The sequence below is a fragment of the Zygosaccharomyces rouxii genome (assembly GCF_000026365.1).
Source record: "Zygosaccharomyces rouxii strain CBS732 chromosome D complete sequence".
Lineage (NCBI taxonomy): Eukaryota > Fungi > Ascomycota > Saccharomycetes > Saccharomycetales > Saccharomycetaceae > Zygosaccharomyces > Zygosaccharomyces rouxii.
Window position 1 is genome coordinate 1,087,087 of NC_012993.1, and position 26,524 is coordinate 1,113,610.

The following is a 26,524-nucleotide window of genomic DNA, read 5'->3' on the forward strand; positions in this document are numbered from 1 at the left end:
CGATTCACGATGAGGTTACCCGCATATAAATTTTTGAAATTCTGCATCGTCTAGAGAACAAGAAAATTTGAGGTGGCAAAACAAAGTTCAACAAGTACTTACAACAATCCAAGGATTCAGAAGAAGAACAAGGATAATTATTAGTTCTAGAGATGTCTGAAGAGGCTAATCATCAATCTGTAGAGAGTAATCCACCACCAGCACCAGCTGAGATTCCAACCGAACCTCAGGGTGCCCAAGAAGGTGCTGGTTACGAACCTTCTTCCAATACTGCTCCTGCTGATGAAACACGTGAACAGGGACAAGAACAACAACAACCACAGGAACAACAACCACAGGAACAGCAACCACAGTATCAGGCTCCACCTGAACCTGAATACGAGTCTGAACAAGGTCAACAAGGACCACCACATGATTACGATTACCCACCAGAACCAGTGGATTACCGTGATGCTTATGACGGTCGTCACCACCATCCTGGTCCTCAACCATACTACCCTCCACCACCACAACCTGAAGGTGAATTATCGATTACAAGGCTTTTCGTTAGACCATTCCCCTTTGACGTTCAGGAGGCTGAATTGAACGAAATTTTCACACCATTCGGTCCAATGAAAGAGGTTAAAATTTTGAATGGATTTGCTTTCGTTGAATTCGAAGAAGCTGAATCTGCAGCTAGAGCTATTGAGGAAGTCAACGGTAAGACATTTGCTAATCAACCATTAGAAGTCATGTATTCAAAGCTACCACCAAAGAGATACCGTATTGTTTTGAGAAATCTGCCTGAAGGTTGCTCTTGGCAAGAACTAAAAGATTTGGCTCGTGAAAACAGCTTAGAAACAACCTTTTCCAGCGTTAATACAAGAGATTTTGACGGTACTGGTGCCCTTGAATTCCCTAACGAAGAAATCTTACAGGATGCTTTGGAAAGGTTGAACAACATCGAGTTCAGAGGTTCAGTTATCGCTGTCGAAAAGGACGACAATCCACCACCAATTAGAAGATCAACTCGTGGTGGATTCAGAGGTCGCGGTGGATTCAGAGGTAATTTCGGTCCCCGTGGCGGTTTCGGTGGCTTCAGAGGTGGTGGATATGGCCCTCCAAGAGGCGGATTCGGTTCTCGTGGTGGTTACGGTGGACCTCGTGGTGGTTACGGTAGAGGTGGATACGGACCACCAAGAGGTGGCTACGGCCCACCAAGAGGCGGTGGATACGGTCCACCAAGAGGCGGCTACGGCCCACCAAGAGGTGGTGGATACGGTCCACCAAGAGGAGGTTACGGCCCACCAAGAGGTGGATATGGAGCCCCAAGAGGTGACTATGGTATGCCAAGAGATTCTTACAGAACAAGAGATGCTCCTCCCCGTGAAAGATCCCCAATTAGGTGAACGAAACAGGAGAAATTGAAGAGAGATGAGGATGATGCGAGGAGAGTTAGTTTATTTCAAAAAAAAAAAAAGAAAAAAAATAGTAAACCAAAAAAACAACAACAGACCAAAAATCTTTTTTTCTTTATTGTTGGCAAGAGAGTAGTAAGACTTGATTTGATTATTATACGGTTTGAATTCCATCGAGATTGTAGTTGCCAAGATCTTTTCAAATGAATTGTGAGATGGATCAGATCCCGACGAAAAGTAAAAACGCAAGAATAAGCAAGCAACAATACAGTCAAAAAAGCAAAAACAAAGTACTTTATAGTGGATTTTATTTTTTTACTTACGTTTTCCCCCCACCCATGATGTATTTACAAATTTTTGCCCTTACTTCCCCCCCAGATGATCTTTTCCGATACCTCGCAAGAGGATTAGTGGTATGTGGAAATCCAATTTTGAGGAGGAGGTCAGTGGTTATTTTCCAGTTGTTAACTTTATAATAATATCTTAATGTTCTGAGGTACAGCACTAGTGTTTCTTTTTACCCTGCCAACTCGATTAAAGTTGTAATATAAATTAATCATCGTATTGTACTATTACTGCATTTCCAACTTATAGAGACGAGCTAATGATACTGTAATTTTCAAATCAATTTCACACTTTTTTTTTTCGTATCATTATTATTTACACTCAACTATATTCACAACTACTAATCCTCCTCCTCCTCGACATCTGTATCAGCATCATCATCAACAATATCTTCTACTAACAAACTGCCATTTGGCCAAAGTTCAGGAATGTCCTTCAAAAGGATTTGAGCATTTTGCTCGATTTTTTTTCTAGGGAAAGGCGAAATTAATTCGAAGTCCATCTTTGGACTTTTCAGTTGTAGACTCCCGTCACCTAGATTGAATAATTCTTGCTCAACCAACTGTGGAACTTGATCTGGGTGGTATCCAGTCTGATCACCTTTGAAACACAAAAACTCCTCGTCTTCACTTAGTCTCTGCAATTTGGTCAAAATTTGCTCCGACCAACCTTGAAGATCATTTCGATAGTAGTTCAAATACAGGTGGCAACCGATTTTGATGTACAAGTCGTGCAAAGTAGTTTCACCAGGGAACTTCAAAACCAGTCTAGCCCCATTTGAAGTCCTGAATTGTAAAGTAGCACGCTTCTCACCCTTTGCTACAGATTCTTCCTCTGTGGTCAAACGGTCATGACAGGCTTTTAGCCAAGATAGTTGGTTCAATGTAGACTGTAATTTCTTGTTGTTGGCCACTTCCAATTCGCGATCACGCCTAGCCTTCTCTTCTTCTTGTGCTAGTTCACGTTGTTCTTTCTTCAATTGATCTTTCTTGAGGGATTCCTCATAGGCACTATCTTGTAACTGCTTGATTTCTCTAGCCAGTCTCAATTCATCCTTTTCAGTTCTACTAACAATCAATTCTGCATTGAACCTCTCGTAAACCATCTTCAAAGAATGGTAAAACTTCTTGGGAGAACTTACACGTAATTTGGATAACACCGAGAGCTTTGTCACACCGTTCAAAGTCCCGCTGCTGTTTAGCACGTTTCCCACCAGCAGACATTCTGGCGTATATTTGACTTTCAATTCCTTTGCCACTAGCCATGGTTCTAGTTCAGCGACGTGCCTTGCATAAATGATAATTTCATCCTGATGTTCCTCAAGGAAATGCAAAACTGTCTCGTTGGTCAAAATTCTGTTCAATAATCTTTGTGAGTTCACATCTGTGACGTCTCCTTCAGCGGGGTTTGTATCACCAACAAAGATCAATAACAGATACTTAAATTCGTCTTCACACTGTTTCAATGCATCGTTGAATGTCATATCCTTGCAAACTAATTTAGATAATCTGTTCACAGCATTTTCGTCACTAATCACCTGGGGCAGAGTTTCACTGAGGGGAAGGGGCTGCTCCTTTGGCGAAGCCGGTAGATTAAACACTTTAGGACTTTCTTCAACGTGTGAACGGAATCCGAACGTAATGATCCCCCAAATCAATGATCCAATACTGAAACCTAATCTCCATAGTAGCTTGGGCAAAAACATGAGAACTATTATGAAAGGACTCTCCTGTTGGTCTAGTTGCCATATGCCCACATTTTTCTTATTAAGGCCTATACTTCTATATCTTTCCTTGTAGTCCATAGGTAAAGGTCTAACGCTACGTAATGCAGGGACTAGATTGCTGTCTGATGCAATAAAAGGGCCTCGGAACATCGAATTTTGTGGTAAAGCTGGTGAGCCTACTGGTGTTGGTGTAGGTGGTCTATCCGGTATAGGTGGTGCCTCTACAGGTCTTATAAGTTCTTTCCAATTACCATCAAAATAATGACTTAAAGCCAATTCCAATCCCCAGCCATCTCTTTCTAAAAGCTTTATCACAGAGGGCAAATCGTCATCTGGGAACGTAGTAATTGCTTGGAAATGGTTTAGTTTTTCCTCTTCCTCGTGAGACAGGTGGAATTGTTGTTGATTATGAGAAACCATGGGCATTTTGGAGAAGAAGCACACAATGGGGAAAATTGTTCAATTCACACTAATTCAATTCGATTCTAGGTCCACTGCTAACAGTCTCTCTCTTTTTTCCTTCGCCGCTTTTCTACTGGATAGAGTATTGTTGAGAGTAGCTCTCTTGGATTTACCTGCCCCTACTTTAAACTGACACCGAACTAGCCAAAACCACTCACGTGACAAACATAAAACCCACCAATTTGGACTATAATCTATTTAGTAGCAGATTTTACTATAGCATACCAGTTATCCCTTTCGTATCCTGTCCCGATCACCGTTCCACCAGCTGCTTTACAGTCTTCCTCGAGCTCTCCGCGACGGTACAAGTGATAAAACCGGTATCTGGTGTCTTGCGATGCCTCCCGCTGCTGCTGTTGCTCCAGCTCCTCCTGCTCTTTTCTCAATTCCTGACGTCTCTTCTTCTTCATCTCTGAGACGTACTGAGCTCTTTCATGCAGTGGAATACCGCTAAGATCTACCTTCTCGGGCGCTGCCTTTACAGATTTTGTTGGCTTCTTCGGTTTAAGGACCCAGGGGATCAATACGTCTTGTTCCATGCCCTCATGATAGCCTCTTCTCGATTCATTTTGTTCTAATGCCCAACAGTAGATAAGCGCTTGACCTTCAGGGCGTAATTTGGTCAAAATGTGAGCAATGGCAGCTATACGTCTCTCTCTAGTTGTCCAATGGTGCACCACTGCAATAGAAATCGCAAAATCAAATGTACCGTCTTTATGTGGTAGCTGTAACCCATCAGCAATGAGAACGTTATAACGGGAGTTGATCTCATTGGCGCATTGGATCAATCCTGAAGATCTGTCAGAGCCAATAATGAACAAATTGGGATTTACCCCCAAGTACTTACCATTACCACACCCAACATCGATTCCAATAGCCCCCATAGGTTGTGAATTGAGGAAATTAGCCACGACCGGCCACGGCTTGTACCTAGTCTCAGAGAAATGGGGCGCTATCTCATCATAAACCCTGTGGACGTACTCCTGCTCTTTCAATTCAGCCATGATAATAATCAGAGTGGGAAACAAACGGCTAGCAGACTTTAATACCTCTTGCTATCTTGCAATATTTCAGGTCAGTCAGTATCCAAGCAATTTTTCAAGTGCTCATCTCATCGCATTTTGCTTGAAAAAATGCATATAAAATGCAGCTTGGAAAGGAGGCACATAAGAGACTCTGAATGGTACCACGAGGACCTACCTCGAATCATGGTCACCACTGAATGTGCCTAAGTCATTATATAGGAATCCTCTTGATTCAAAAGGTCACGTGCCAACATGTGTACGTTTCCTTTTGTGAAGTCAATGCTCGATGAACAGTTCGACTGAACTCTTCATCAATAACGATGAAGGATCTGAAGTATTCCCACCTCCCCCATTGAGGTCCTATTTTTTTTTTTCTTGCCCATGTATCCCACCACATTCAAATTGAGGAAGCTCATTGGGGTATGCTTTTTGGCCCTTTACCTTCTTTTAGGTGTACCTCTATGGTATAAACTGACAACTACTTATAGAGCTCCGTTACCCATTGAGTATATCCAAGCATTGCATGACGATAGATTACACGATATACATATGGTGATACCTGTTTACCTCAAATGTGATAGTTATAAGTTCCCCGATCTGCATAAGGCTGTTCAAGTGCAAGTGAACAGTTTACTGGATACAAAGGATCAGGGCATACCATGGTCACTGCAATTGATGCCCTACGATGCAGAAAAACTGCAGGACAGTAATAATCTAAATGGTAGTGATTATCATGTGGTGAATTTAGTCTTGGATGAAGCTGTTGGATTCTCACTGGCTTACGATACAAAGGAAACAACGGTGTTCTTTGATGATCCATCTATAATCACTAACGATTTACCATTCTTCATTGCACAGACTCTTGTCGAGCATGCCTTTGAACTAGAATGGTCAGTACTGTCTGGTGATGAAAGACTAGAGGTAACAAACAGTATGGCGATTTCTTATCGACCAAATATCCATTTGAGTATTTCACTGTTAACAGGTGACGGGTATCCAGTATCATGGGAAATCGATTCTACTCTAAAGAAGTACTTTTCACCTTTGAGGAAATTTTTATCACCATTGGTAAATTTTACAGTGGATACAGGTATCCTCTATTACAACGATTTAAATCTGCACACTTTGAACAATAGACAAAATGTGACATGGAAAGATTTATCCCATGCGGTCGACCTCTCTGAATTGTTATCAATGAACTATTTCTCTGAAGCTGCAAGTCTCAACTTGGCTATTGTTTTCCCCAGTGAACAGAATAGCAAAGATGGATTCAATTTTATCAATGATAACTGGTATAGTTTCCTTGTGCCACAGTGGGGGATGCTCACCATTAATAAGTACCCACTAAAACAAAACTCGTCGTTAACTGAGAATTATTTGACACCAATCATGTATCAATTTGCTACAGATATTTTTCAACTATTGGGTCTTAAGAAAGACTCGCAAGAGTTGACTTCACCATGTATTACTATTGATTCTTTCAGAAGAATTACTATTTTGCAAAATATCCATAAGGCAGAGGAAACTCTTTGGTCATTAGTCAAATTGACTCAATCCTTCCAGACGATGTCAATTCCTGAGGAGGTTCTTGGCAACGTTACCGAGGCACTAGACTTGCGTTTACAAATCATCGATATGCTTAATGACCCATTACAAGGTGGTGATGAATCGTGGAATCGTGCATTGATTTTAAGCAATAAATTGGTAGAATTATCCGAAGCTGCATTTTTCCACGGTGAAATGGTTCAACAAAATTTCTTCCCACAAGAACACAAATTGGCAGTATACCTACCTCTGCTGGGTCCAATTACCGTAGTGACATTTTTTGGATTCATTAGATTGATCAAAGAGAAACCTGATGGTAAGAAAAGACACTCAAATGGATCAGAAAAATCCAGTGAAATCGAAGGTAAAAAGAGTAATTGATAGCCAATTTCAAAATTTTACATACATACATATATCTATAATTTTTCATATAAAAGTTCATTATTATTCATATACTATTTTCTTATAGAGGGGAGCTTGTAAGAGAAGAAAAAAACGAAGACAGTTAGCTAATAAGTATGTCAAGTTGAAAAGAAAGACAAAGAATAAGCAAATTTCAGCCATGGCAGAACCCCAGGGACCCTTGGATGTAATTCCAAAGGTTAACTATCCACCACACTTAACTTTTTCCAATTACCTCTCAACAACACAGATGATAGGACAAGTCTTAAGTGAAGACCAAGAATATGTATCATGGAAGATTAAAAATATGAGAACTGGTGGAACGATGAATGATTATCTACACTCTTTTCAAGGAAGACAAGATGAAGCTAAAGAACATGGTAGGTTTGCGGTTGGCGATTATTACAATGTAACAAAACCCGTCAGATCCAATAGATCATGGAAACGTTCAACACCTGGCATCACCAAAAAATCGAAGTCGATTAACGATGTACCGTCTAATTTAAGATTCCCAAGGGAGATTTATGAGGAAAATCTGAATAGCATACCGAGACCAAGAGAATTAGACCAAGATGAACAGTTTAAATTATTGGTGACGAATTTGGATGAAGAACAGACTAATAGATTTGAAGTCTTCCACAGAACTGCGTTGAGTAAGACTCAAGTGAAGAAAATAGCGGGAATGGTGATTAACCAAAGTGTCACTGAAAATATGCGTGTGTTTTTACAAGCGGTTGGCAAGATATACGCCGGAGAAATCATTGAATTGGCGCTAGTCGTCAGAGAGAAATGGTTTGTATCAAGAAGTGTACTAGAATTTAATCGAAAGAAGAAAATTGGCAAAAGGCTCAAGAAATATCTCAAGAAGTTGACCTTACTTGTAGATAGTAATCATAACAAAGAGGAATACAACGATAGTGTAGATGAAACAGCCAGCGATTCCTACTACGATGATGAAGAAGACGATATGAAAGATGTACAAGAAGGTAATAAGTTAATCAAGAGTGATTCGAACGGTCAAGATACGAGGTTGGCGCTGATATCCCACTATAACAAACTTGTCAAAGATTTTAACTCTATTGACGTCAGCGTGGAAAAATATGCTAAAAGTCCTATCTTACCGGAACATATCAGAGAAGCATGGAGGTTACATCAAATACAAACTGATGGATTGCCTTACACACAGTGGAGAACCCAAGGTGAAGGAAACGGTTGTATGTTCAGATAAGAAAAAAAAAAAAAAAAAAAAAAAAAAAAAAAGAATAGAAAAAAGCAAAAAACATCAAATTCACATAATCATTAGACATTGCCCCACTGTGATTTACAAAACACGTAATGCGTCTGCATAACTTTTAGTTCCTCCAATTCATCTAAAAATTGCAATGATTTTAACCTTTTAATTTCATCTTGCGGAATTTTGTTGAAGAGTTCCCACATATCTTGAATACTAGTTTGCAATGGTGCGAATCTATTTGCATATTTTTCTTTCGAATTGAAAATCATTAAAGTGGGCATTTCCAAATTTCTAGAATCTCTCAAGTTTGCTTGCATTATAGTTCCAAATCTGTCGTTTTCACTAGATCCACCGATCGGATCGTAAGAAACCCAATGGCCTGATTTGTAATGGTTTATAAGGTATTCTATTAGTTTTTGTGATGCATCTTGCGTCATATAGCATAAAACGCACTCTGTAATAATTATTGTTGGGACATCAGCATCTGTAACTTTGTCCAATTTCACACTCGTCTGGTTTAAATCGTTCAAATCACAAGAAATTAGCTCGTACCTATCAGAACGAACCAATTGATCACCTTGTGGTTCCTGTAGCTTTAAAAATTCCCTTAGGCCCTGAGTCTCCCACAAAGCTTTACTCTTGACCTTGGTAGATTCACTATAGTCAACATCGACAAACTTCAGATTAGGATAATTACGCAGGAGGGGAACCATTCTCAAATCTGAACCACCTCCAAGATCGAGGATCTGCACTCTTTGGTCCTTGCCAATCTTGCTTAAAATTCCATTCAGCTCCAAATCAATAGAAACTGTACGCAAATAGGTACCATAATTCATCACGGGATATGAAGACTGCAGAGTTCTGGTTACTTTACCATGGATCCTACGACTTACATGCTTCAACCCATTTATATAATCCATATGAATCTCCTTATATCCCATATACCCGCATTTTGCCAATTGGTAACAGGGTGAGGGCAAATATCCTTTATAGATCGCGGATATTCTGCACGATAGCGCATCGTAATCAGTCTGCTGTACGACTCTTTCCATATTTCGGACACACAGGATCGATTACCACCAGTGTAAACCCGTCAAAATCCACCTATCGATTCACAATTCCTAATTACTGCCATTATTAGTCCCCATGCTCATCTCATCTTGGTCTTCCTTGATTTGACCATAGTAGTTTTCAAAGTCCGGGTAACAAAAGGTGAGCCATGAGAATCATTAAGGAATGACAGCAAACGGCTCGTCTAAAAGAAGTTCAGTCTTTAATAGATAAAGGTTAGAATGGAAATTGGACCAAGGATTGTTGATTAAAGGGAATTAGAGGTTGAAATTGGATTCATAAGGTTTTATTTGTTCGTACTAGGTTTTATATTGTATCCTCGTCCCTCATTTTTTTGATTATTATTTTATTTTATCTCTATATTGGGTTGGCTTTTTAGGTACCGGATCCAATAAAGCTGCATTTACAACTACAAGAGGAGTTCTATTACCGTTGAGAGGTTATCTACTGCTCCGAGGAATTGATAAGTACTTACAGCATTCGAGGACTATACTTTTTTTTTTTCCTATCTTTTCGATTTGTGTTTTGTGATTAGTTGAAGGATGGGAAATTCAGGTTCCAAGACAGCAAAGGGAACCAGAGCGCCCGTTAAGGGATCTAATGGTGACGGGTCGTCGTTGACACCTCCATTTACAAGGACAGATACATCTCAGTCGGCGAAATCCACGAGATCTTTAAGGTCACTGAGGTCAAGGCGATCCGAATCAGGATCTACAAGTGCACAGGGAACCCCTCAGATGTTACCTGTGAATGATTCTGAATCACCACTGCCTTCGAATATTGGAGTGTCTACGCCTACAGGTAAGGATTTTTCTTCAAGTAGTGGTAGTGGTGGTGGTGGTTCTCATCGTAATCATCGTAGACATTCTAATTCGGAGTTACCTCCATCTTCCTCAAATAAGGAACAAGAAGATCAGCATTTCCAAACACCGCAAGGCTCTAGCACAGATGGTAATCATCTAAATCCAAATATGTCTGCGCAGCCACCAACACCAATGACATCCAGTAGACGACGCTCGTCTTCTAAAAGACCAAGTATCAGTAATGCGGATTTACCGCCATCTATGATACAAATGGAACCAAAATCACCTATTTTGAAAAATAGCAATTATACCATCGGCAACGTTCTAAATTATAATGAAAATGCATTGACGGATGAAGATGAAGATGATGCGGCCAACGACGGTTTTAGTAAAGGTGGTAAGTCACAATTGGATAGCGTTAGACATAGTCATTCGTCAAGACCTTCAAGTGTGAGGAGTAGTTCGTCTTCAAGAGTTCGTAAAAGGTCAGATAATTATGGTAACAATGGCGGTGGTATTGCAGATTCTGACTTATTAGGTAGTCAATTACAAGCACAGCAACACGGAATATCAAGATCTAATTCACATGCTTCTTCGCATAGTCGGAAATCATCAGCATCTGCAGGTAATACTGCGTATAGTACACCGTTGAATTCCCCAGGTATATTTGCCAATTCACATGTTAATGGAAATAATGGTCCTGGTCAAGACGATTATTTTGGTTCTGCCGCTATGGCTTCATTACACGGATCTAATAATCATCATTATGATCCAAACCATTCTTCCGACAGTGTAAATAGATCATTGAACAATTCTTTGGAAGAGAGTGGTGGTAATGATAACAATAGTGGCTCACATCATTTAACGATGGACGCTACTGCAGCAGAGGCAGATCCATCATTAATTAATCATCACCAACACCATGATTCAAAATCACGAAGTAATTCTTTCGAAGGATATCCAACAGCTCTACCTACAGATCCAGAATTAGCAGAAGGTGCAATAGATGGTGGTAGTGAAAGTCAACAGCATGGTAAGAAGAAAAAAGTTCATAAACCAATTAATATTGATGAAACGATACAAAAATTATTGGACGCAGGTTATGCGGGTAAAAGAACTAAAAATGTTTGTTTGAAAAATTCAGAGATTGCTCAAATTTGTCATTTAGCCAGAGAAATTTTCTTATCACAACCATCACTACTAGAATTATCACCTCCGGTTAAAATTGTTGGTGATGTACATGGTCAATATGCTGATCTTTTAAGGCTTTTCACAAAATGTGGATTTCCACCAGCGGCAAATTACTTATTTTTGGGGGATTACGTAGATCGTGGTAAACAATCCCTAGAGACAATTCTTTTGCTGCTTTGTTACAAAATCAAATATCCTGAAAATTTCTTTTTGCTAAGAGGTAATCATGAATGTGCGAATGTTACAAGAGTCTACGGATTTTATGATGAATGTAAAAGGCGTTGTAATATTAAAACGTGGAAAATTTTCATCGATACTTTTAACACATTACCATTAGCTGCAATAGTTGCAGGTAAGATTTTTTGTGTTCATGGTGGACTTTCACCAGTTTTAAATTCAATGGATGAAATTCGTCATTTTAGTAGACCTACAGATGTACCGGATTTTGGTTTAATTAACGATTTACTATGGTCAGATCCAACAGATTCTCCGAATGAGTGGGAAGATAATGAAAGAGGTGTCAGTTACTGTTATAATAAGGTTGCAATAAACAAATTTCTAAACAAATTTGGTTTTGATTTGGTTTGCAGGGCCCACATGGTTGTAGAAGATGGATACGAGTTTTTCAATGATAGAAGTTTAGTAACAGTTTTTTCAGCACCAAACTACTGCGGTGAATTCGATAATTGGGGGGCTGTAATGAGCGTTAGTGAAGGTTTATTATGTTCATTCGAATTACTAGACCCCCTAGATAGTGCTGCATTGAAACAAGTCATGAAGAAAGGTCGTCAAGAGAGAAAACTGGCCAATCAACAACAATTTCAAGGTTATTAAGACAAAGGAGAGGAAAAGTTCAATTACCATTGTAAAGGAACCAATCGTTATTAGGCATTTTGATTTTGTACATTAAGCGTTAAGTATGATCGCATCATTTCATTCCTATTCATTAATTTTTGTTTTTTTTTTTATTATTATTATTATTATTATCAATTATATATGTATATGTTATTTTATCATGCTTTCTTCACGTACGCGCCTTATAATCGAATTAACACTAACGCTGACATGTCGAACTAACTTCGATAATAAACAAGGGAAAGAAAGCTCTATCGATGTTAAGAGTAGATGAATGAAGATTACAGCAAGGAATACGAATGGTTCGCCTATTATATCACGGCAACATCAATCCTCATCTTTACCATAATTTGGTCCCTTCTGCCTGAACAGAGTGAATTCAATGGTACGATTCACGTTCGATTATTCCAAGCATTATTAGACATTTTACCACAGAGAAAATGGGTTATTTATCTACAATGTCTTATTTTGATGGGGATGCTATACACATATTTGGCATTAATTACATATAATGAAGATGTTCTCATGCCACCATTAGACAATTTGAATACAGTGACGGATTCTCAAAGTAGACTGGCAGTTGTTGAAGAGAAGCAAAAATTTCTGAACAATTTTACATTTAAAGAAACAAGTGCTTTACTAGATTTACCTATAATGGATGTTTGCGAAATTTTGCACGGTGATAATCAGTTAAAATAGTAATGACAATGACATAGTTTTTATAACGAATTGAAGGGGGGGTTATATCTACATACGCTCTTATATAGCTAATGACACAATTGGTTTTACGTGTGAAGGATATTTGGTGAAACAACAATAACAGTAAGAACAAACAAACAAACAAACAAAAAAACAAAAAATTAAAAAAAAAAAATTTGTGATTGACATGGATCTATATTCGAGTTGAAAAGTTAATAGTGTGTGGCTTACGATACGAGTTTTTCAGTATGTCTGCTATTGCTTCTGTTTTCTTAAACTGTTGTAAAACCGTTATTACGGCGGTTACGACCTCCACGATAAGAACCACGACTGGAACCACCACCTCTTTGACTGTGGTTATTAATCGATTTGTCATTACCATTTTCCCAGAGAAACCCGCTTGCAGGCTTAAAAATTGAATAATGTTTTTCATCCTGTGGATAGTTTTTACCATCTTGTTGGTGGTCATTATAATTGTTGAATGAGCCATTGGATGAATTATTATAGTTGGAAGGACCTCCCCTACGATTCTGATTTTGGTTCCTAAAACCACCACCACCACGAGGTCCATTACCTCTACGGAAGGAGCCTCCTCTGCCACCACCACGGCCTCTAAAGCCGGTGCTATTGTCAGAAAATGAGGTACGTTTGTAATATGGACGATCTTCTCCATTATTCTGCTGAGACTGGTGTTGGTGGTTATTATTATGATAATTGTTATGATGATGTTGTTGCTGATAATTATTGTGATTATCATATTTCCCTGCTCCATTTTCTAGAGAAGGTGGACTTGTAGAGTCCTTTTCCAAGGGTGTTGATGTCGATGATGTTTCTGCTGTAGAAATAGGGTTTGTTGTATTTGTGCTTGTTGTAGATGGAGCAGTAGCAGCAGGTGGAGCAGTAGCAGTAGCTATAGATGCTGGATTTGTTGCAGGTGAGGATAATCTAGTTGTGGCAGAGCTACTTGAAGGACTCTTCTTAGTCTCTTCAGCTGTTTTTTTTATCACTTGTAAATAACTCAAGGGCTTCGCCGGAGGTTCTTCGATTGCCGATGATGATGACGATGCAGATTCTTCTTCATGTGGTTTTTTCAAAAGTGTAACTTTGCGTTGATGATGATGTTGTGGATTATTTGGTTCACTACCAGAAATCCTTCTCAAAGTACTTGTATCTTCAACGTGCAACTTCCCAACTTTTTCTTCAATATCTAAAATTTTAGATTGGGTATCAACAGGTTTTGCTGACCCAAATGGATTCGATTTCGAAGATTTCGAAGTTTGTCTTGGTTTTGGTGGCACATAAGGTTTTGAAGCATCGTCTCTTGGATCAGTTAATAATTTGACTTTAGCATTATATTCATTGAAGTCTTCAAATTGCGCAGGTTCCACCTTGATGTTGTAGTACTTGAGTAATGGTTGTGTCCAATATTTTAAAATTTTATCCATATCTCTACCTGTTATTACTTCCACAAAAGCTACTTTATTTTCTCTTTTAAAATTTTGTTCAAAAATTGTACCTGAATTCAAAGTTGCAATTGATGGATTTGGATTCAGTTCCCAAAACATCTTACATTTGGTAAATTTGGTAAATTTCTCATGAAATAAATCATCAATATCGACACTGGCAAAATTTTGTGGTAATTGTGAAAATTTAACGATATATGGAGGTCCCATTGGAACTGAATTAATTTTATTAGTATTGTTACCAGCACTTTCAAGGACACCATGATTAGGTGGTGGTGATCTATATCCAAATGGATTTGGACGTACTTCAGCATTACCCCCTCCTTGCTGTTTATGAGTTTTGGTTTTTAAAATATCAATATTTGTTGTATTGCTTATTGCTTCTAAATTGATATCATCTTCATTCCAAACTGAATCCCCAAGGGAATCATCCCCAAGGAATTCTTCTAATGACATTTTCTTTATTCCACCATTGTTGGCACCTATTTGAATAATACATCGTAGTGAAAAAGTTAGTATATCGAATTGGATAACAATAATAATAGTATTTCAAAAATTCAATGTGCACATACTCATTATATGCTTGATTCCACCTCTCTTGACTTGTAAATCAACAAGTTATAAAGATAAAGATAGAATGAAATCCTCTTTGAATAGTACTATTCTAAAAGATGATGATCTCTCGTATCTCTTTAAACAGCCCTAGAATTGAAAAGAAAAATTTTGATTCAAATGAAACAACGATAGCCAAGAAGGATTCTCGGTATTGATCTTGAATTCCAATAAGGATATATCTTTAAAGAGTTCTTTTCGTGTAGAATGGCCCTTAGAGATAGGTTAATGGAGTTCCCCGATGTGACCTTTATTTTAATTGTTCCTTTATTTCCTTCAACGTTTTGGATTCCTCAATTTTTTTGGCTTCGTACAAAAATACTTTACTTGAAAAATAGCTGTGGTGTTAACATGCGTGTGCCCTAACTAGCAAATGGCTAGGGCTTGTTAGGGCCATGAAGAAACCCTTATTAGGGGTCGATAACTCTTTAGGGCTTGCGTATAGAGTGATATAAGGGACGATATTTATATATATATGTATATAAAGTAGAAGTTCTCAGCGGCAAAGAGTATCCCGTTTACCATACACTCCATTTTAATCTGCGTATAGCAGGGAAAGCAGTGTGTGTGGTCGAATTGTTGTTGGAGGTATGAAGAAAGAGTAGGCATAGATAGACACAATGGGTATCCGCCCCAGGGTCGTGCAAGTTAAATACTTCAGCATGTACAGCAAGGATTTGCCCTATAGCTGGTGACCTCCGCCAATTTATGGGTACATTTAGCTATGCTCTAGCCGCCGTTATCCGTATTATCCTTTGTGAGTGGCATTTTTCTATTTTCATCGAGTGACGCCACAGTTGTCGTCCACTTTACCCGGCCACATGACCTGGATACTTTTGACTTTGGTGAAGTAACAATAATGATAATATTCGATACATATTAATCCTGTTAAATCAGCAATTCGAAACTGTTTAGGGATCTGCAAGGCCTTGTAAGGACCCTGTCAAGACCCCGTTTAAAGATAAGATACGTGCGCTATTTCACCATGTTTTTAGAATTTAATAGGCGGTGGACTTTGGGTTTGGTAATGTTGGCCGTAGTCATTGTGCTATGGGTTTTATCATCATTTTTGATAAGCCTCATATTTGAAAATGATGCTTACAGGAAACCGTTCTTCATCACATACTTTAATACAGCTGCATTTTTATTATACCTTTTACCAACAGGTGGTACAATATGGAAGAATTATATCACTTATGGTCACTGGGACGTAGAAAGAGAATTGCGTAGAGAACAGGAAGGTGAGAGATCTGTACAAGATGATATGCATAGTCCGTTGATACCGAAGGATAGTGAAGATGAATCACAAAAGAGATTGAGTTTGGGTGATACGATTAAGTTAAGTGCGGAGTTTTGCATAATCTGGTTTTTGGCAAATTTTGTTACCAATGCATCATTGATGTATACATCAGTTGCATCTCAGACGATCTTATCATCGACTTCATCGTTTTTCACACTTTTCGTTGGTTCCCTTTGTAATGTGGAATCTGTTAATAAAGCCAAGGTCGTTGGATCCTTAGTTTCGTTCATGGGAATAATGTTGGTCACTGGTTCTGATTCTACACATGCATTTAAATTGGCCGAAAATTCTGAAGGTGTAAAGACATTACTTGGTAACCTGTTAGCGTTAGCTGGAGCACTTCTCTATGGTGTTTACAGTACACTTTTGAAGCGTCGAATCCGTGATGAAAATAGAGTTAATATGACGTTATTTTTTGGATTTGTTGGTCTCTTCACCTTAGTTTTACTCTGGCCGGTAATGGTTCTTTTGCATTACATTGGTTGGGAAACATTCCAATTACCGAAAACACCAACAGTAATTACAATTGTGCTTTTCAACTGTTTGATAACATTTATCAGTGATTACTGTTGGGCAAGTGCAATGTTATTAACTTCACCGCTAACCGTTACGGTTGGTTTAAGCATTACAATTCCCTTTGCCATGATGGGTGATTTCATCTTTAAGCATGAACCCATCACATTTTTGTATTTCATCGGTGCAATGCTAATATTGGGTTCATTCCTCATAATCAACCGCCAATCGGAAGAAGAATTTTTGCAAAGGGAAGAAGATGGTGCTAATAACGAAGTAATATAACTCTTAATCTTTTTATAAACGTCAGCCTCTTTTAACGTACTGTATATTTAGAATTCAAATGGATACTCTGGGAATTTTATTTTATAGCATTTAGTGTAGTAGGAGAAGGCAAAGAACAGGAAACATGAAAGTACTGCACCTTGTATATTTTGAGCTCTTGAGCTAAATGGCAATTTGGGAGATAATATTAAAATAACAACCAGTGCTCCCATAACCACATACATTGCCGCTACTGCAAAGATTTCAATACCAAATTGCCATCCCGTACCACCACTAAAATACATTATTTTACCATCACCATCACGAGCAATAAAGGGAATGGCATTTATTTCAGTAAATTTATAGCCACCGATACTTGTGAGTAGAATGACAAATGATACAAAAACTGTAGCCCATTTTCTGAAATGTGTAACCCTTGGTACAATTTGTTTCTTGATAAATACGAAAAGGGCCACACTGGCGATGAAATATTTGGAAAACTCACTATAGTCAAAATCTGAAATTTCTAGATGGACATCAAGAACCTGTGCCAAGAAGTCACCAAAATGTAAAATACGCTTTTCATTATCGGGACTTACCGGATACTGGTAGAATGGATCTACCGACCATTTGAACGATTCGGAAGTGGGTGGTGGGTAAATCAGCACATGAGGTATACTGTTTAAGTTCATGTCCTTCAGTAGCTTACTATTTTCCACTATATCTACTTCAAACATTAAAATTTTAGTCGCAGGCGCTTGTTTCCTTGCCAATCCAAATACAGTACTCAATGCAGATTCTAATTCATGGCATATATCGCATTGGATGTCCATGGGATTGTCATCAGAAATTGTTATGAATAGAATTGTGTAGTGATCCTTAATACCACCACTCCATTTAGGATAATTTTCATCATTCAGTTTGATGAAACCCCTGTTATCCTCTAGTGGAGCAACTTCCTTAGCATCAATCAGTGCCTGGCAACTTTGCCAAAACATGCAAGCAAACCAGAATAACCCAATCCACTTCATCCTGTACAATTCAATGGTGATAAGGATAAATAAGGGAAACTCTTCAGTATGGTTTTATTCAGTTTAGTTCCTAGAAGTTGCAGTATTTGAATAGTTAGGGTCCGAAATCTCTTCCAATGCTCGAAGAGTTGATGAAATTTGAAAGATAGTATATCCTCGCAAGGCTATAACACCTGAAAAGAAATACAGAAGGGGATTAAGAAATAATTGCCAAGGATGTCAACATTGCTCCAATTGTTGGTTAATTATTATGAATCGGTTGTTACCAGTGAGCGTATTTACTTTCAGCATGTGAATCGTGGTAGTTTGAACCGTCAGAATGGTAATGGTAGCGGTAATGGTAGTGGTAGTGGTAGTGGTAGCGGTAGCGGTAGTAATAATAGTAATGGTTCTGAAAGAGAAATGTTACTATTGCAGAGGCAGGTACATCAATTGACGAGTGAGTTACAGAGACAGAGCCATGAGAACGACACTTTGAAAGAACTACAGAAGGCTCAGAGAGCTCTAATGGAATCAAAATTGAATAATTGTAAGAAAACCATAGAGAGACTGAAGAAACAGCATAATGGAAAAAATATGAATGGAGATGCAATTGAGGAAGGCGGTCAAGGTCAGCTGAAAAAGAGAGAACAACACTTGCTATCACCTCTTGTCGGCAGAAAATTGGAAGGTGTAGGTAAGACTAAGGGGCTACGAAGGGCATTGACAAGTGGACAACAGACTCTTTTCGACGATGAAAATGACGACGATGATAGGGAAGGTACAGTTGACCGCATTAATGATGTGAATTTTGTTGGATCCATCAGGCGAGCAGGCGGCAACGGTGGTAGGTTAGCGCAAGCTGTAATAACTAGTGATGGAATTTCCGACGAAGAAGAACAAGAAAAGCCGTTGAATAAGAAAAGGAAATTGGCACGTAAGCGGATTCAAAATGTGTCCACTGATAGTGAAGTCGATTAAATTTTGGTAATGATTTTTTACATAGAAGATGAGATTTACAATTTGTTTTTGAGCCCAGTGAGTCTGTACTTGACATCCTTTAGTGGTTTCGTTTCAGGTTCCCAGCTTTCGAATTCTTGAAACAATTGGGTTATTTCATTAGGATCCAAATGATGGCCAATTTCGTACATGAGACCACGCATACACCATGGTAAATGGTATGGATTTGAACTTAGTTGCCCTAATTGATAAGGCCTGTATCTGACAGGTACATCCGTGGTAACATCCGTGGTCTCTAGCGCAAATTTAAGCCCTAATTCGTAAACTTGAGCTTCGTTATAAATGGTGGAATGCCCGCCACCCGTTAGTGTACCTGCCAAAGACGGACTAATCTCCTTAACAATTCCATGTTCATCATGCCCTAAATTTAGTAAAGTACCTGCAATTTTAACTAACCGCATGATGAATGAGGGTGTCCTAGATGATCTATCAATAAAAGTTGCCCTAAAGAAATTCGGATGCGAGACAAATAGACACATCGAGGAGTATAACGGTACCAATTGGTCATTGATAGAACCAACAAATACAATTTTAACGTTACTACCGACAATAATCCTTATACTTCGTATCAGTTTTTGAGAAACTAAAGAATCTGGTCTTTGAAATTGAAACAATTCTCTCAGGGACTCCTTTTCAATCGTTTGATATGCTCTTACAAAAAGTGTTTGATCTGCTCCATAAAAGGGACCATTATTAATGCCTGCCATCGCCAGGATGGAAATAATCTTTTTATTTGTGGAAAACGGTACATCACCTTCGTTGAAAAATCTAGTATTGTCCAAATTTATCAAACCTGCATCGATTAATTGTGCCAAGAGTAACATCGTAACTGGTGAACCCTGTGAATGACAAACGAAATAAATGAAATCAGCCTGATTTATCTCTTTAGCCCAATTCTTCATCACATCAAAGAAAAAATTTACCCTTTCAAAAATTTCACCTTCTCTTTCAAGTGCAATTTTTGAGATTTCCACCTCTTGATTATACTTCTCGAAATACTTTTTAACCACTTCTTCTGCCTCTGCTACAAATTTTAAAGAAGTTCCTGTAGGTTCACCAATAAACGGTCTAATCATTTTTGTGGGAAAAAACCCATGTACTCCAACAATTAAAACTTTTATGCGCTTCTTACCATCTTCACTTAAGTACTTTAATTTAGCCTGCGGTCCTTGTTGATAGACACATTTTTGTGAAGGTGCTCCAGTAACAACGTTCCATTGACGTGCTAGCGCTAACGCCGAAGATTTTAGAGAATTCCATACACTCTTATGCGGTAATAAATCAAAACTTGGTACCAAAATGTTAGGTTCTTGGGTATCCATCTGGTTCTTAAGATCTCGTTTTGCGGCTGCACTCTTGTAATCTATGGTATCTGCAGCGGAAATCCACGTGTTGGTCAAAGTTGTTGCCGCCTTCGACGGTAGTACCATCTGGTCTTCATCATTCTGTTGTTGCTCTTGTGCAATATCTGTATTCACACTTGAAGCTCTACTCCAAAACCTCCACATTCGTTTAGGTTCCTGGTCCTCATGAGGAAGCTCCAATTGTTTCTTGGAGTCTGTAGCTACTGTGTATTCATCTTCTGAATTATGCTCGCCTCCTGCAGGTGGTACTTCTGATTTTAGTGAGCTCTGGCTACTCGTAAATTGAATTATTGGAAGTCCTTCTTGTTGTTGTGTCGTTTGATCATTCGTGCCAGTTTTATCCCCCCAGACCGACCATATACGACTAGATCTTCTAGGATCGGATAAATGCCCATCACTGTTACTCTGAGAATTAGATTTAGGAGATTTAGTAGGTGAAGGTTTCGCATACCTTCTGTTAGGGGATGGAGTAGTCGTCATGGTAGATTTCCCCTTCAAAAGCAGAATATTACGAAACCTAAGGTAACTTGACTTGTAGAGTTGATTCTGGTATTCCAATGTAGGCCAGAACAAGGCAGCACTCATTTATTTTAACCCAGAATCTACTCCATTATCTAACTCGTTTATATCCAAAATTGTAAAGTAGGCATCCCTCCGGAGTCTTTGGGACGCGAAGAGCTTACTATTACGGCTACTACATACAACTATGAAAGGTCCGATAGGTAGGCATTTAACGCCATTGAGGGCTTCTAAGATGACTATTGAGACCAAGAGAAAGTTCGTAACTATCGAAGATTTTTTTTCGAAATCTAAGAAGCCCAACAGGGGCACTACTGAGCCCAAGAAAATGGGGAACGCGTCTGATGATAATACTACTGGATCTTCCTCTTCACAGGAGCAAGCAGTGGCCAAGAATAAAAGTAAAGAGGAGTTTCAGAAGACCTTAAGCTCAATGCTTTCAGATTTGTTGCTTTTGGAGATCGAGAATATTGAATTATCGTGGTTTCATCACTTGCAGAGTGAGTTCAAGAAACCTTATTTCGTGAAATTGAAGCAGTTTGTAAAGAAGGAACAAAAGGAGCATACGGTTTTCCCGCCACCGGCTGACATTTATTCCTGGACGAGATTGACACCTTTTGATCGAGTTAGAGTGGTCATTATTGGTCAAGATCCCTACCATAACTATAATCAAGCACATGGGTTGGCGTTTAGCGTTAAGCCACCAACGCCGACACCACCATCACTGAAGAACATATACAAGGAATTGCAAACCAATTATAAAGACTTCAAAATCGATAACGGCGTTGGAGACTTAACGCCTTGGGCTCTGCAAGGTGTTCTGTTGTTAAATACGGCGCTAACCGTTAGGGCACATAATGCCAATTCACACTCGAAGCAAGGCTGGGAAACTTTTACTAAAAGAGCCATTGAGGCATTGATCAAAGATAGAGAAGGACAAGACAAAAGTTTGATTTTCTTGCTTTGGGGTAGTTATGCCCAAAAATCGGTAGATTCATTATTGGACCCATCAACTTTGAGACGTCATCCCAATATTAAAGTTTTCAAATCGGTTCACCCATCACCATTAAGTGCTCAGAGGGGATTCTTCGGTAACAACCATTTCAGACAGATTAACGATTGGTTATATCATGAGAGAGGTGAAAAGATGATCGATTGGAGCGTCGTTAAAGGTTCACAATTGAAAGAAGTGGTTGAAGCTAATGAAAAATTGGAATCAAATGTGTAATGGGACAAACATAAATAGAATTGAAACAATCCATGGAAGGCAATTGCAATTGGTTTAAAATATAGATATTCTCAACTTTTCACGTGTACATGGATTTTTTTTTTTTTTCATCTTTTGTTATAATGACAGTTACGGAGTATTTGATGATCTACTGTTTCTACATGACAGGAAAAGCTGTATCTACTCTAGTTACAGTACAGGTCCCGCTGCCGTGAGGGGCTCTATTAGCAATGACAGACCCCATTGATGATAACTCAACCGAGAATTTTTCTCAGGTTCCCACCACGTCCAGCAGTGGTAGCGGTTCGAAAAGAAGTCGAAAGAATAGGACTACAGAGTTGCAAGGTCTTTTAGATGAGGCCAACAAGTACAATTCTCATTATGAGTATGATATGCCTAGAGGTTTTTTACGTGATAAAAGTTCAAAAGAGGATGTTATACAGGAAGAAGAAACCGAAGACTCTAAGGAATCACTTGTACCGAGGAAAAAATCAAAGGGAGGTCGACCCAGGAAAAATGATATCAATCGTCAGAATGGGACTAAAAGATCAATACCGTCTCCGCAGACTTTGATTGAGGAGCCTGCGCCGAAGAAGAAGTCCGGAAGAGTTCGTTCTAGGAAAACGGACACCGGTCATCGCCAGGATAGTACTGGTTCATTGACTCCTATGACACCTTCAAGCCAAGGCAGTGAAGATACTAATACAGCAGTGACAGCACATTTGGATGACTCAAGGGTACGCAATCAGGAAAAGCAAAACGGTGTCGATAATACGTTTACCAATTGGAATGCAAGCACTAACGATGTTCGGTTCGATATTATAGATTTAGAATACATCAAGTCACATACCTATTTTGAAGGTGAACCAACGCCATCTACCGTTCTAACTGCTAAGCGTCGTGAAAAGTCTACGGAAGTAATTACCGTTAAGCTTCAATCTGTGCTGTTTGAAAATTACCAAGAGGAGTACGATATCTGTTTTACAAAGGACCTCAATGTCTACAATCCAATGAGTGAAATTGGTAAGATTGTGGAATACATGGCGGCAATATTTTTACCACTGCAACCTGCTACCAAAGTGCAACGCGAAGTGATACCGCCGATGAATAGGGCATTTGATGAGGAGGATATTCACACATTTGTACAAATGGTGGAAAAATACAACGAAATAGTGTTATCGGTAACACGACAAGAGACCATTGATCACCTCTCTACCGTGAAACGTATACCATCTATTTTCATTCATGATTTTTTACACATGGTTTACACAAGAAGTATTTTCCCTCAGTGCAGAAGGTTAAAACAGTATGAAGCGTTTAGCAACTACGTGTATGGAGAGTTGTTACCAGGGTTTCTTACGGAGGCATTTGTCAAATGTCAATTGAACCCAAATCAATTGTTCATGGATTTAGGTTCTGGTGTTGGTAACTGCGTGGTTCAAGCAGCGTTGGAATGCGGGTGTGGTCTAAGTTTTGGATGTGAAATTATGCCTAATGCTAGTGATTTAACTGAAGCTCAGTATAAGGAATTAGTTCAAAGATGTAAATTGTTTGGATTAAAGTTGCCATCAATTGAATATTCCTTGAGACAGAGTTTTATCGACAATAAACGTGTTGATGAATTAATTCCACAGTGTGACGTTCTATTGATTAACAATTTTTTATTTGACTCTGACATGAATCTACAAGTAGAAAAATTGATTCAAAATGCAAAAGTGGGTTGTAAAATTATAACTTTAAAAAATTTAAGGGCTTCTGGATACACCATCAATTTTTACAACCTGGAAAGTATACTAAATCGGCTCCGTGTAGAAAGGTTCGAATTGAAGGAGGACAGCGTTTCCTGGACCCATTCGGGTGGTGAATACTACATTTCTACGGTTATGGAAACTATGGACGAATCTTTGTTTGATCCGAGTTTAAGACAGAGAAGTACCAGAAGACCAACACGATATACACGATAACGAATAAAGCATTAATACTAGATGAATAGGGTTCAAAAAATAGTCTCTTATTATATTATTATGGTTATTATTTGTTGTTATGACTATAGTTCCTAACCTTAATGTTTTAAGGCTTCTTTTTGGGCATTTAATAGTGTGAACAATGGAGCACCCAATTTTTCTCTACCTTTCAAGAAATCCAACTCCATAACGAAATCGTATTCCAAAACGTTTGCACCAACTTGTCTGACTAAGTCACCTGCAGCTGCGGCAGAGCCACCAGTGGCGATAATGTCATCAATGATAACCACATTTGAATTAGCTGCAATGGCTTCCTTTTGCATTTCAAAAACATCGGAACCGTATTCCTTTTCGTAAACGGCTCTGACCAACTCACCAGGCAATTTACCAGCTTTCCTTACTGGAACGAATCCAACACCTAAAGCAAGAGCAATAGAGGGGCCAAACAAGAATCCTCTAGATTCTAGACCAATAATGTAGTCAATTTTACTTTCAGAAAAGGTCTCTTGCAGGTGCATCTTAAAGGCATCGATCAGCTTTTGGAAGAGATCAGGACTTCTAAAGATGGGAAGAAAATCCTCGTATAAAATTCCCTTTGTGGGGAAGTTAGGGTACTGATGAAGAGCAGCTTTTAGTTCGTGGGCATAGACCTCGATTGACATCCTGGCTAAGACTTAAGATTCGTTATTTGGTTTCAATTCTATATGCGATGAGTTGTAAGGGTTGGAAAATTTTCAAATTTTTGAACCTCTTCTTTTTTTTATGTTCTCGATGCCCGAGAACAATGAAAAATTTGAAGAATGTTGGTAAAAAGCAGTGAGCTGCTAGGCGTATCGATGATGATTGTGCATCGTCTTTAGAGATCGCTAGCACTTACTGATTGAAATTTCAATGGGTTGTGAATGTTCTGCGGAATTCGTAAAGGGCAAAAATGGCGAAGGTTTTGAGCATTACCATGTAGAGCTTACGGAGTCCATGTTGAATGGATTTGAAGTGTTGAATTCAATGTGCCTTTTAAATAATTTCGACCATTTGATGTTCTTCTTAGAGTGTCAGATGGGGCCTTCTTCGTGCGAACTGGTGGTTCCTCCATTTGACGTTTTTATAGTGTTGATGACTTTAGTTACCGTTTCCGATCACTACAAGGACGAGTCACTTAGAGCTAATGATCCTTATAACGTTTCGAGACTTTCTTTAAGCCAAAGGTCCTTGAAAGTTTTACAATTTTATGTGAAGAAATTAAATGAGTTTGATGTGGAGAAATATGGACGTTATCAGTTGGAATTGTTGCGATGTCAACTATTCATAGCCTATGATTCGATTTCACCTGGTAGTGATAAATTTTATCGGAAGAAAAAGCTACGGAGAACTGGTTCAGGTCGTTTATTTGATAATGATTTCCCGACCGTAGAATTTAAAGAACCTTATAAATCCTATATCAGTTGCTTGGATCAAAAGCAAGAAGTTCTAGGTAATACACTGTTAAATCTAAAATTGAATCAACCGGGTGAATTTAAAAATATGATTCTTTGGACGCTTTCGAATTCAATGCAAAGTCAGCAAGTTTTATACTTAGCTAGTCATAATGTTTGGATGCCTTTATTGGATTTGTTATTGGACATCTTAACATTAAGATACGATTATTTTGTCAAAAATGAAGCTGAGCGAGACGATGACAACAAATATGTACAACAATTGAGTTCATGTCCTTTAGCTCTTTTCTTAAGAGTATTTGAATCAATTCAATTTTCTAGTGTGTTTTGTGAATGCGTGTTCAGCAATTGCGATTACGAGCTAGATGACACTTTGACGGCCCTTAAGATTCATCCAGTTTATCATGGTGAAACGACACTTTCTAACACTTTTCATCCCAGAGTTAAGTATACAGACTCTTATAAAATTAGAAAATCTTTGGCTTTGAGGAGGAAGCTTTTGGGGGTATGCTTTGAACTTTTAACAGAGGTACCAAATGGACATAGGTTAATTTACCCAAGAATGATACCAGAAGACATATCTAGTCGAATCGCAGTCATTTTGGTAAATTTTAAAAATTTAGAACAGTTTAAGGCTTTTTTCTCCAACAATATGGATAAGCGACCTTCTTACGTCTTAGCATACATTGTTGATGACACACTTTTAGAAATGTTTAAAAAATTTGGAAGGAAACCTTTAAAGAAATCTGAAATAGGGATATTAGCTGACTCTCATGACGTTGATACACTTTTCAAAAATTGTAAATACTATATTGAATCAGGATTATTTGCTCCATGGGATAGTAAAAACCCAGAGAAAAGTTACTTGGATATACAAAAGGCAGATACATGCTTAATAGTATCGATGAAATGCTATGCAAAGAATGGAGATGCAGTAAATATATCTAACAAAAAAGAGTTCCTGAAGGCGCTTCTGGAAAATGATAAGAAGAGGAAGTCCGGCTTACCTCTACTTTATCCTTTAATGACTAAATTAATAGACGATTGAATAAAAAAAAAAAAAAAAAAAAAAAAAATTA

The 26,524-nt window shown here is 38.5% G+C and overlaps 17 protein-coding genes across 17 annotated transcripts; 10 read left to right on the forward strand and 7 right to left on the reverse strand.

The window, feature by feature from the left end:
* Positions 1-152: 152 nt before the first annotated feature.
* NPL3 (mRNA-binding protein NPL3) lies at positions 153-1,388 on the forward strand (the record flags this gene model as incomplete). Its single annotated transcript, XM_002496948.1, has 1 exon — positions 153-1,388. The coding sequence occupies one exon, from the start codon at positions 153-155 to the stop codon at positions 1,386-1,388; it is 1,236 nt and encodes a 411-aa protein (XP_002496993.1).
* A 694-nt stretch (positions 1,389-2,082) lies between these two features.
* On the reverse strand, positions 2,083-3,894 carry UBX2 (Ubx2p; the record flags this gene model as incomplete). The annotated part of the gene is made up of 1 exon (XM_002496949.1): positions 2,083-3,894. The coding sequence occupies one exon, from the start codon at positions 3,892-3,894 to the stop codon at positions 2,083-2,085; it is 1,812 nt and encodes a 603-aa protein (XP_002496994.1).
* A 230-nt stretch (positions 3,895-4,124) lies between these two features.
* TRM9 (tRNA (carboxymethyluridine(34)-5-O)-methyltransferase) lies at positions 4,125-4,934 on the reverse strand (the record flags this gene model as incomplete). The annotated part of the gene is made up of 1 exon (XM_002496950.1): positions 4,125-4,934. The coding sequence occupies one exon, from the start codon at positions 4,932-4,934 to the stop codon at positions 4,125-4,127; it is 810 nt and encodes a 269-aa protein (XP_002496995.1).
* Positions 4,935-5,336: 402 nt separating this feature from the next.
* On the forward strand, positions 5,337-6,881 carry GPI17 (GPI-anchor transamidase GPI17; the record flags this gene model as incomplete). Its single annotated transcript, XM_002496951.1, has 1 exon — positions 5,337-6,881. One exon carries the CDS (start codon positions 5,337-5,339, stop codon positions 6,879-6,881), a length of 1,545 nt encoding a protein of 514 aa, XP_002496996.1.
* Positions 6,882-7,062: 181 nt separating this feature from the next.
* TAF11 (TATA-binding protein-associated factor TAF11) lies at positions 7,063-8,130 on the forward strand (the record flags this gene model as incomplete). Its single annotated transcript, XM_002496952.1, has 1 exon — positions 7,063-8,130. The coding sequence occupies one exon, from the start codon at positions 7,063-7,065 to the stop codon at positions 8,128-8,130; it is 1,068 nt and encodes a 355-aa protein (XP_002496997.1).
* Positions 8,131-8,201: 71 nt separating this feature from the next.
* PPM1 (leucine carboxy methyltransferase) lies at positions 8,202-9,188 on the reverse strand (the record flags this gene model as incomplete). Its single annotated transcript, XM_002496953.1, has 1 exon — positions 8,202-9,188. The coding sequence occupies one exon, from the start codon at positions 9,186-9,188 to the stop codon at positions 8,202-8,204; it is 987 nt and encodes a 328-aa protein (XP_002496998.1).
* A 561-nt stretch (positions 9,189-9,749) lies between these two features.
* PPZ1 (salt homeostasis regulator) lies at positions 9,750-12,035 on the forward strand (the record flags this gene model as incomplete). Its single annotated transcript, XM_002496954.1, has 1 exon — positions 9,750-12,035. One exon carries the CDS (start codon positions 9,750-9,752, stop codon positions 12,033-12,035), a length of 2,286 nt encoding a protein of 761 aa, XP_002496999.1.
* A 291-nt stretch (positions 12,036-12,326) lies between these two features.
* Positions 12,327-12,755, forward strand: GPI19 (phosphatidylinositol N-acetylglucosaminyltransferase GPI19; the record flags this gene model as incomplete). Its single annotated transcript, XM_002496955.1, has 1 exon — positions 12,327-12,755. One exon carries the CDS (start codon positions 12,327-12,329, stop codon positions 12,753-12,755), a length of 429 nt encoding a protein of 142 aa, XP_002497000.1.
* Positions 12,756-13,027: 272 nt separating this feature from the next.
* Positions 13,028-14,674, reverse strand: PSP2 (Psp2p; the record flags this gene model as incomplete). The annotated part of the gene is made up of 1 exon (XM_002496956.1): positions 13,028-14,674. The coding sequence occupies one exon, from the start codon at positions 14,672-14,674 to the stop codon at positions 13,028-13,030; it is 1,647 nt and encodes a 548-aa protein (XP_002497001.1).
* Positions 14,675-15,815: 1,141 nt separating this feature from the next.
* ZYRO0D13090g (uncharacterized protein) lies at positions 15,816-16,928 on the forward strand (the record flags this gene model as incomplete). The annotated part of the gene is made up of 1 exon (XM_002496957.1): positions 15,816-16,928. The coding sequence occupies one exon, from the start codon at positions 15,816-15,818 to the stop codon at positions 16,926-16,928; it is 1,113 nt and encodes a 370-aa protein (XP_002497002.1).
* A 47-nt stretch (positions 16,929-16,975) lies between these two features.
* OST6 (dolichyl-diphosphooligosaccharide--protein glycotransferase) lies at positions 16,976-17,938 on the reverse strand (the record flags this gene model as incomplete). The annotated part of the gene is made up of 1 exon (XM_002496958.1): positions 16,976-17,938. One exon carries the CDS (start codon positions 17,936-17,938, stop codon positions 16,976-16,978), a length of 963 nt encoding a protein of 320 aa, XP_002497003.1.
* A 216-nt stretch (positions 17,939-18,154) lies between these two features.
* Positions 18,155-18,898, forward strand: LRS4 (Lrs4p; the record flags this gene model as incomplete). The annotated part of the gene is made up of 1 exon (XM_002496959.1): positions 18,155-18,898. The coding sequence occupies one exon, from the start codon at positions 18,155-18,157 to the stop codon at positions 18,896-18,898; it is 744 nt and encodes a 247-aa protein (XP_002497004.1).
* Positions 18,899-18,933: 35 nt separating this feature from the next.
* On the reverse strand, positions 18,934-20,886 carry ZYRO0D13156g (uncharacterized protein; the record flags this gene model as incomplete). Its single annotated transcript, XM_002496960.1, has 1 exon — positions 18,934-20,886. The coding sequence occupies one exon, from the start codon at positions 20,884-20,886 to the stop codon at positions 18,934-18,936; it is 1,953 nt and encodes a 650-aa protein (XP_002497005.1).
* A 121-nt stretch (positions 20,887-21,007) lies between these two features.
* Positions 21,008-22,048, forward strand: UNG1 (uracil-DNA glycosylase; the record flags this gene model as incomplete). The annotated part of the gene is made up of 1 exon (XM_002496961.1): positions 21,008-22,048. The coding sequence occupies one exon, from the start codon at positions 21,008-21,010 to the stop codon at positions 22,046-22,048; it is 1,041 nt and encodes a 346-aa protein (XP_002497006.1).
* A 230-nt stretch (positions 22,049-22,278) lies between these two features.
* On the forward strand, positions 22,279-24,012 carry DOT1 (histone methyltransferase DOT1; the record flags this gene model as incomplete). The annotated part of the gene is made up of 1 exon (XM_002496962.1): positions 22,279-24,012. The coding sequence occupies one exon, from the start codon at positions 22,279-22,281 to the stop codon at positions 24,010-24,012; it is 1,734 nt and encodes a 577-aa protein (XP_002497007.1).
* Positions 24,013-24,110: 98 nt separating this feature from the next.
* APT2 (adenine phosphoribosyltransferase APT2) lies at positions 24,111-24,674 on the reverse strand (the record flags this gene model as incomplete). The annotated part of the gene is made up of 1 exon (XM_002496963.1): positions 24,111-24,674. The coding sequence occupies one exon, from the start codon at positions 24,672-24,674 to the stop codon at positions 24,111-24,113; it is 564 nt and encodes a 187-aa protein (XP_002497008.1).
* A 229-nt stretch (positions 24,675-24,903) lies between these two features.
* On the forward strand, positions 24,904-26,493 carry NSE5 (Smc5-Smc6 complex subunit NSE5; the record flags this gene model as incomplete). The annotated part of the gene is made up of 1 exon (XM_002496964.1): positions 24,904-26,493. One exon carries the CDS (start codon positions 24,904-24,906, stop codon positions 26,491-26,493), a length of 1,590 nt encoding a protein of 529 aa, XP_002497009.1.
* Positions 26,494-26,524: the final 31 nt, after the last annotated feature.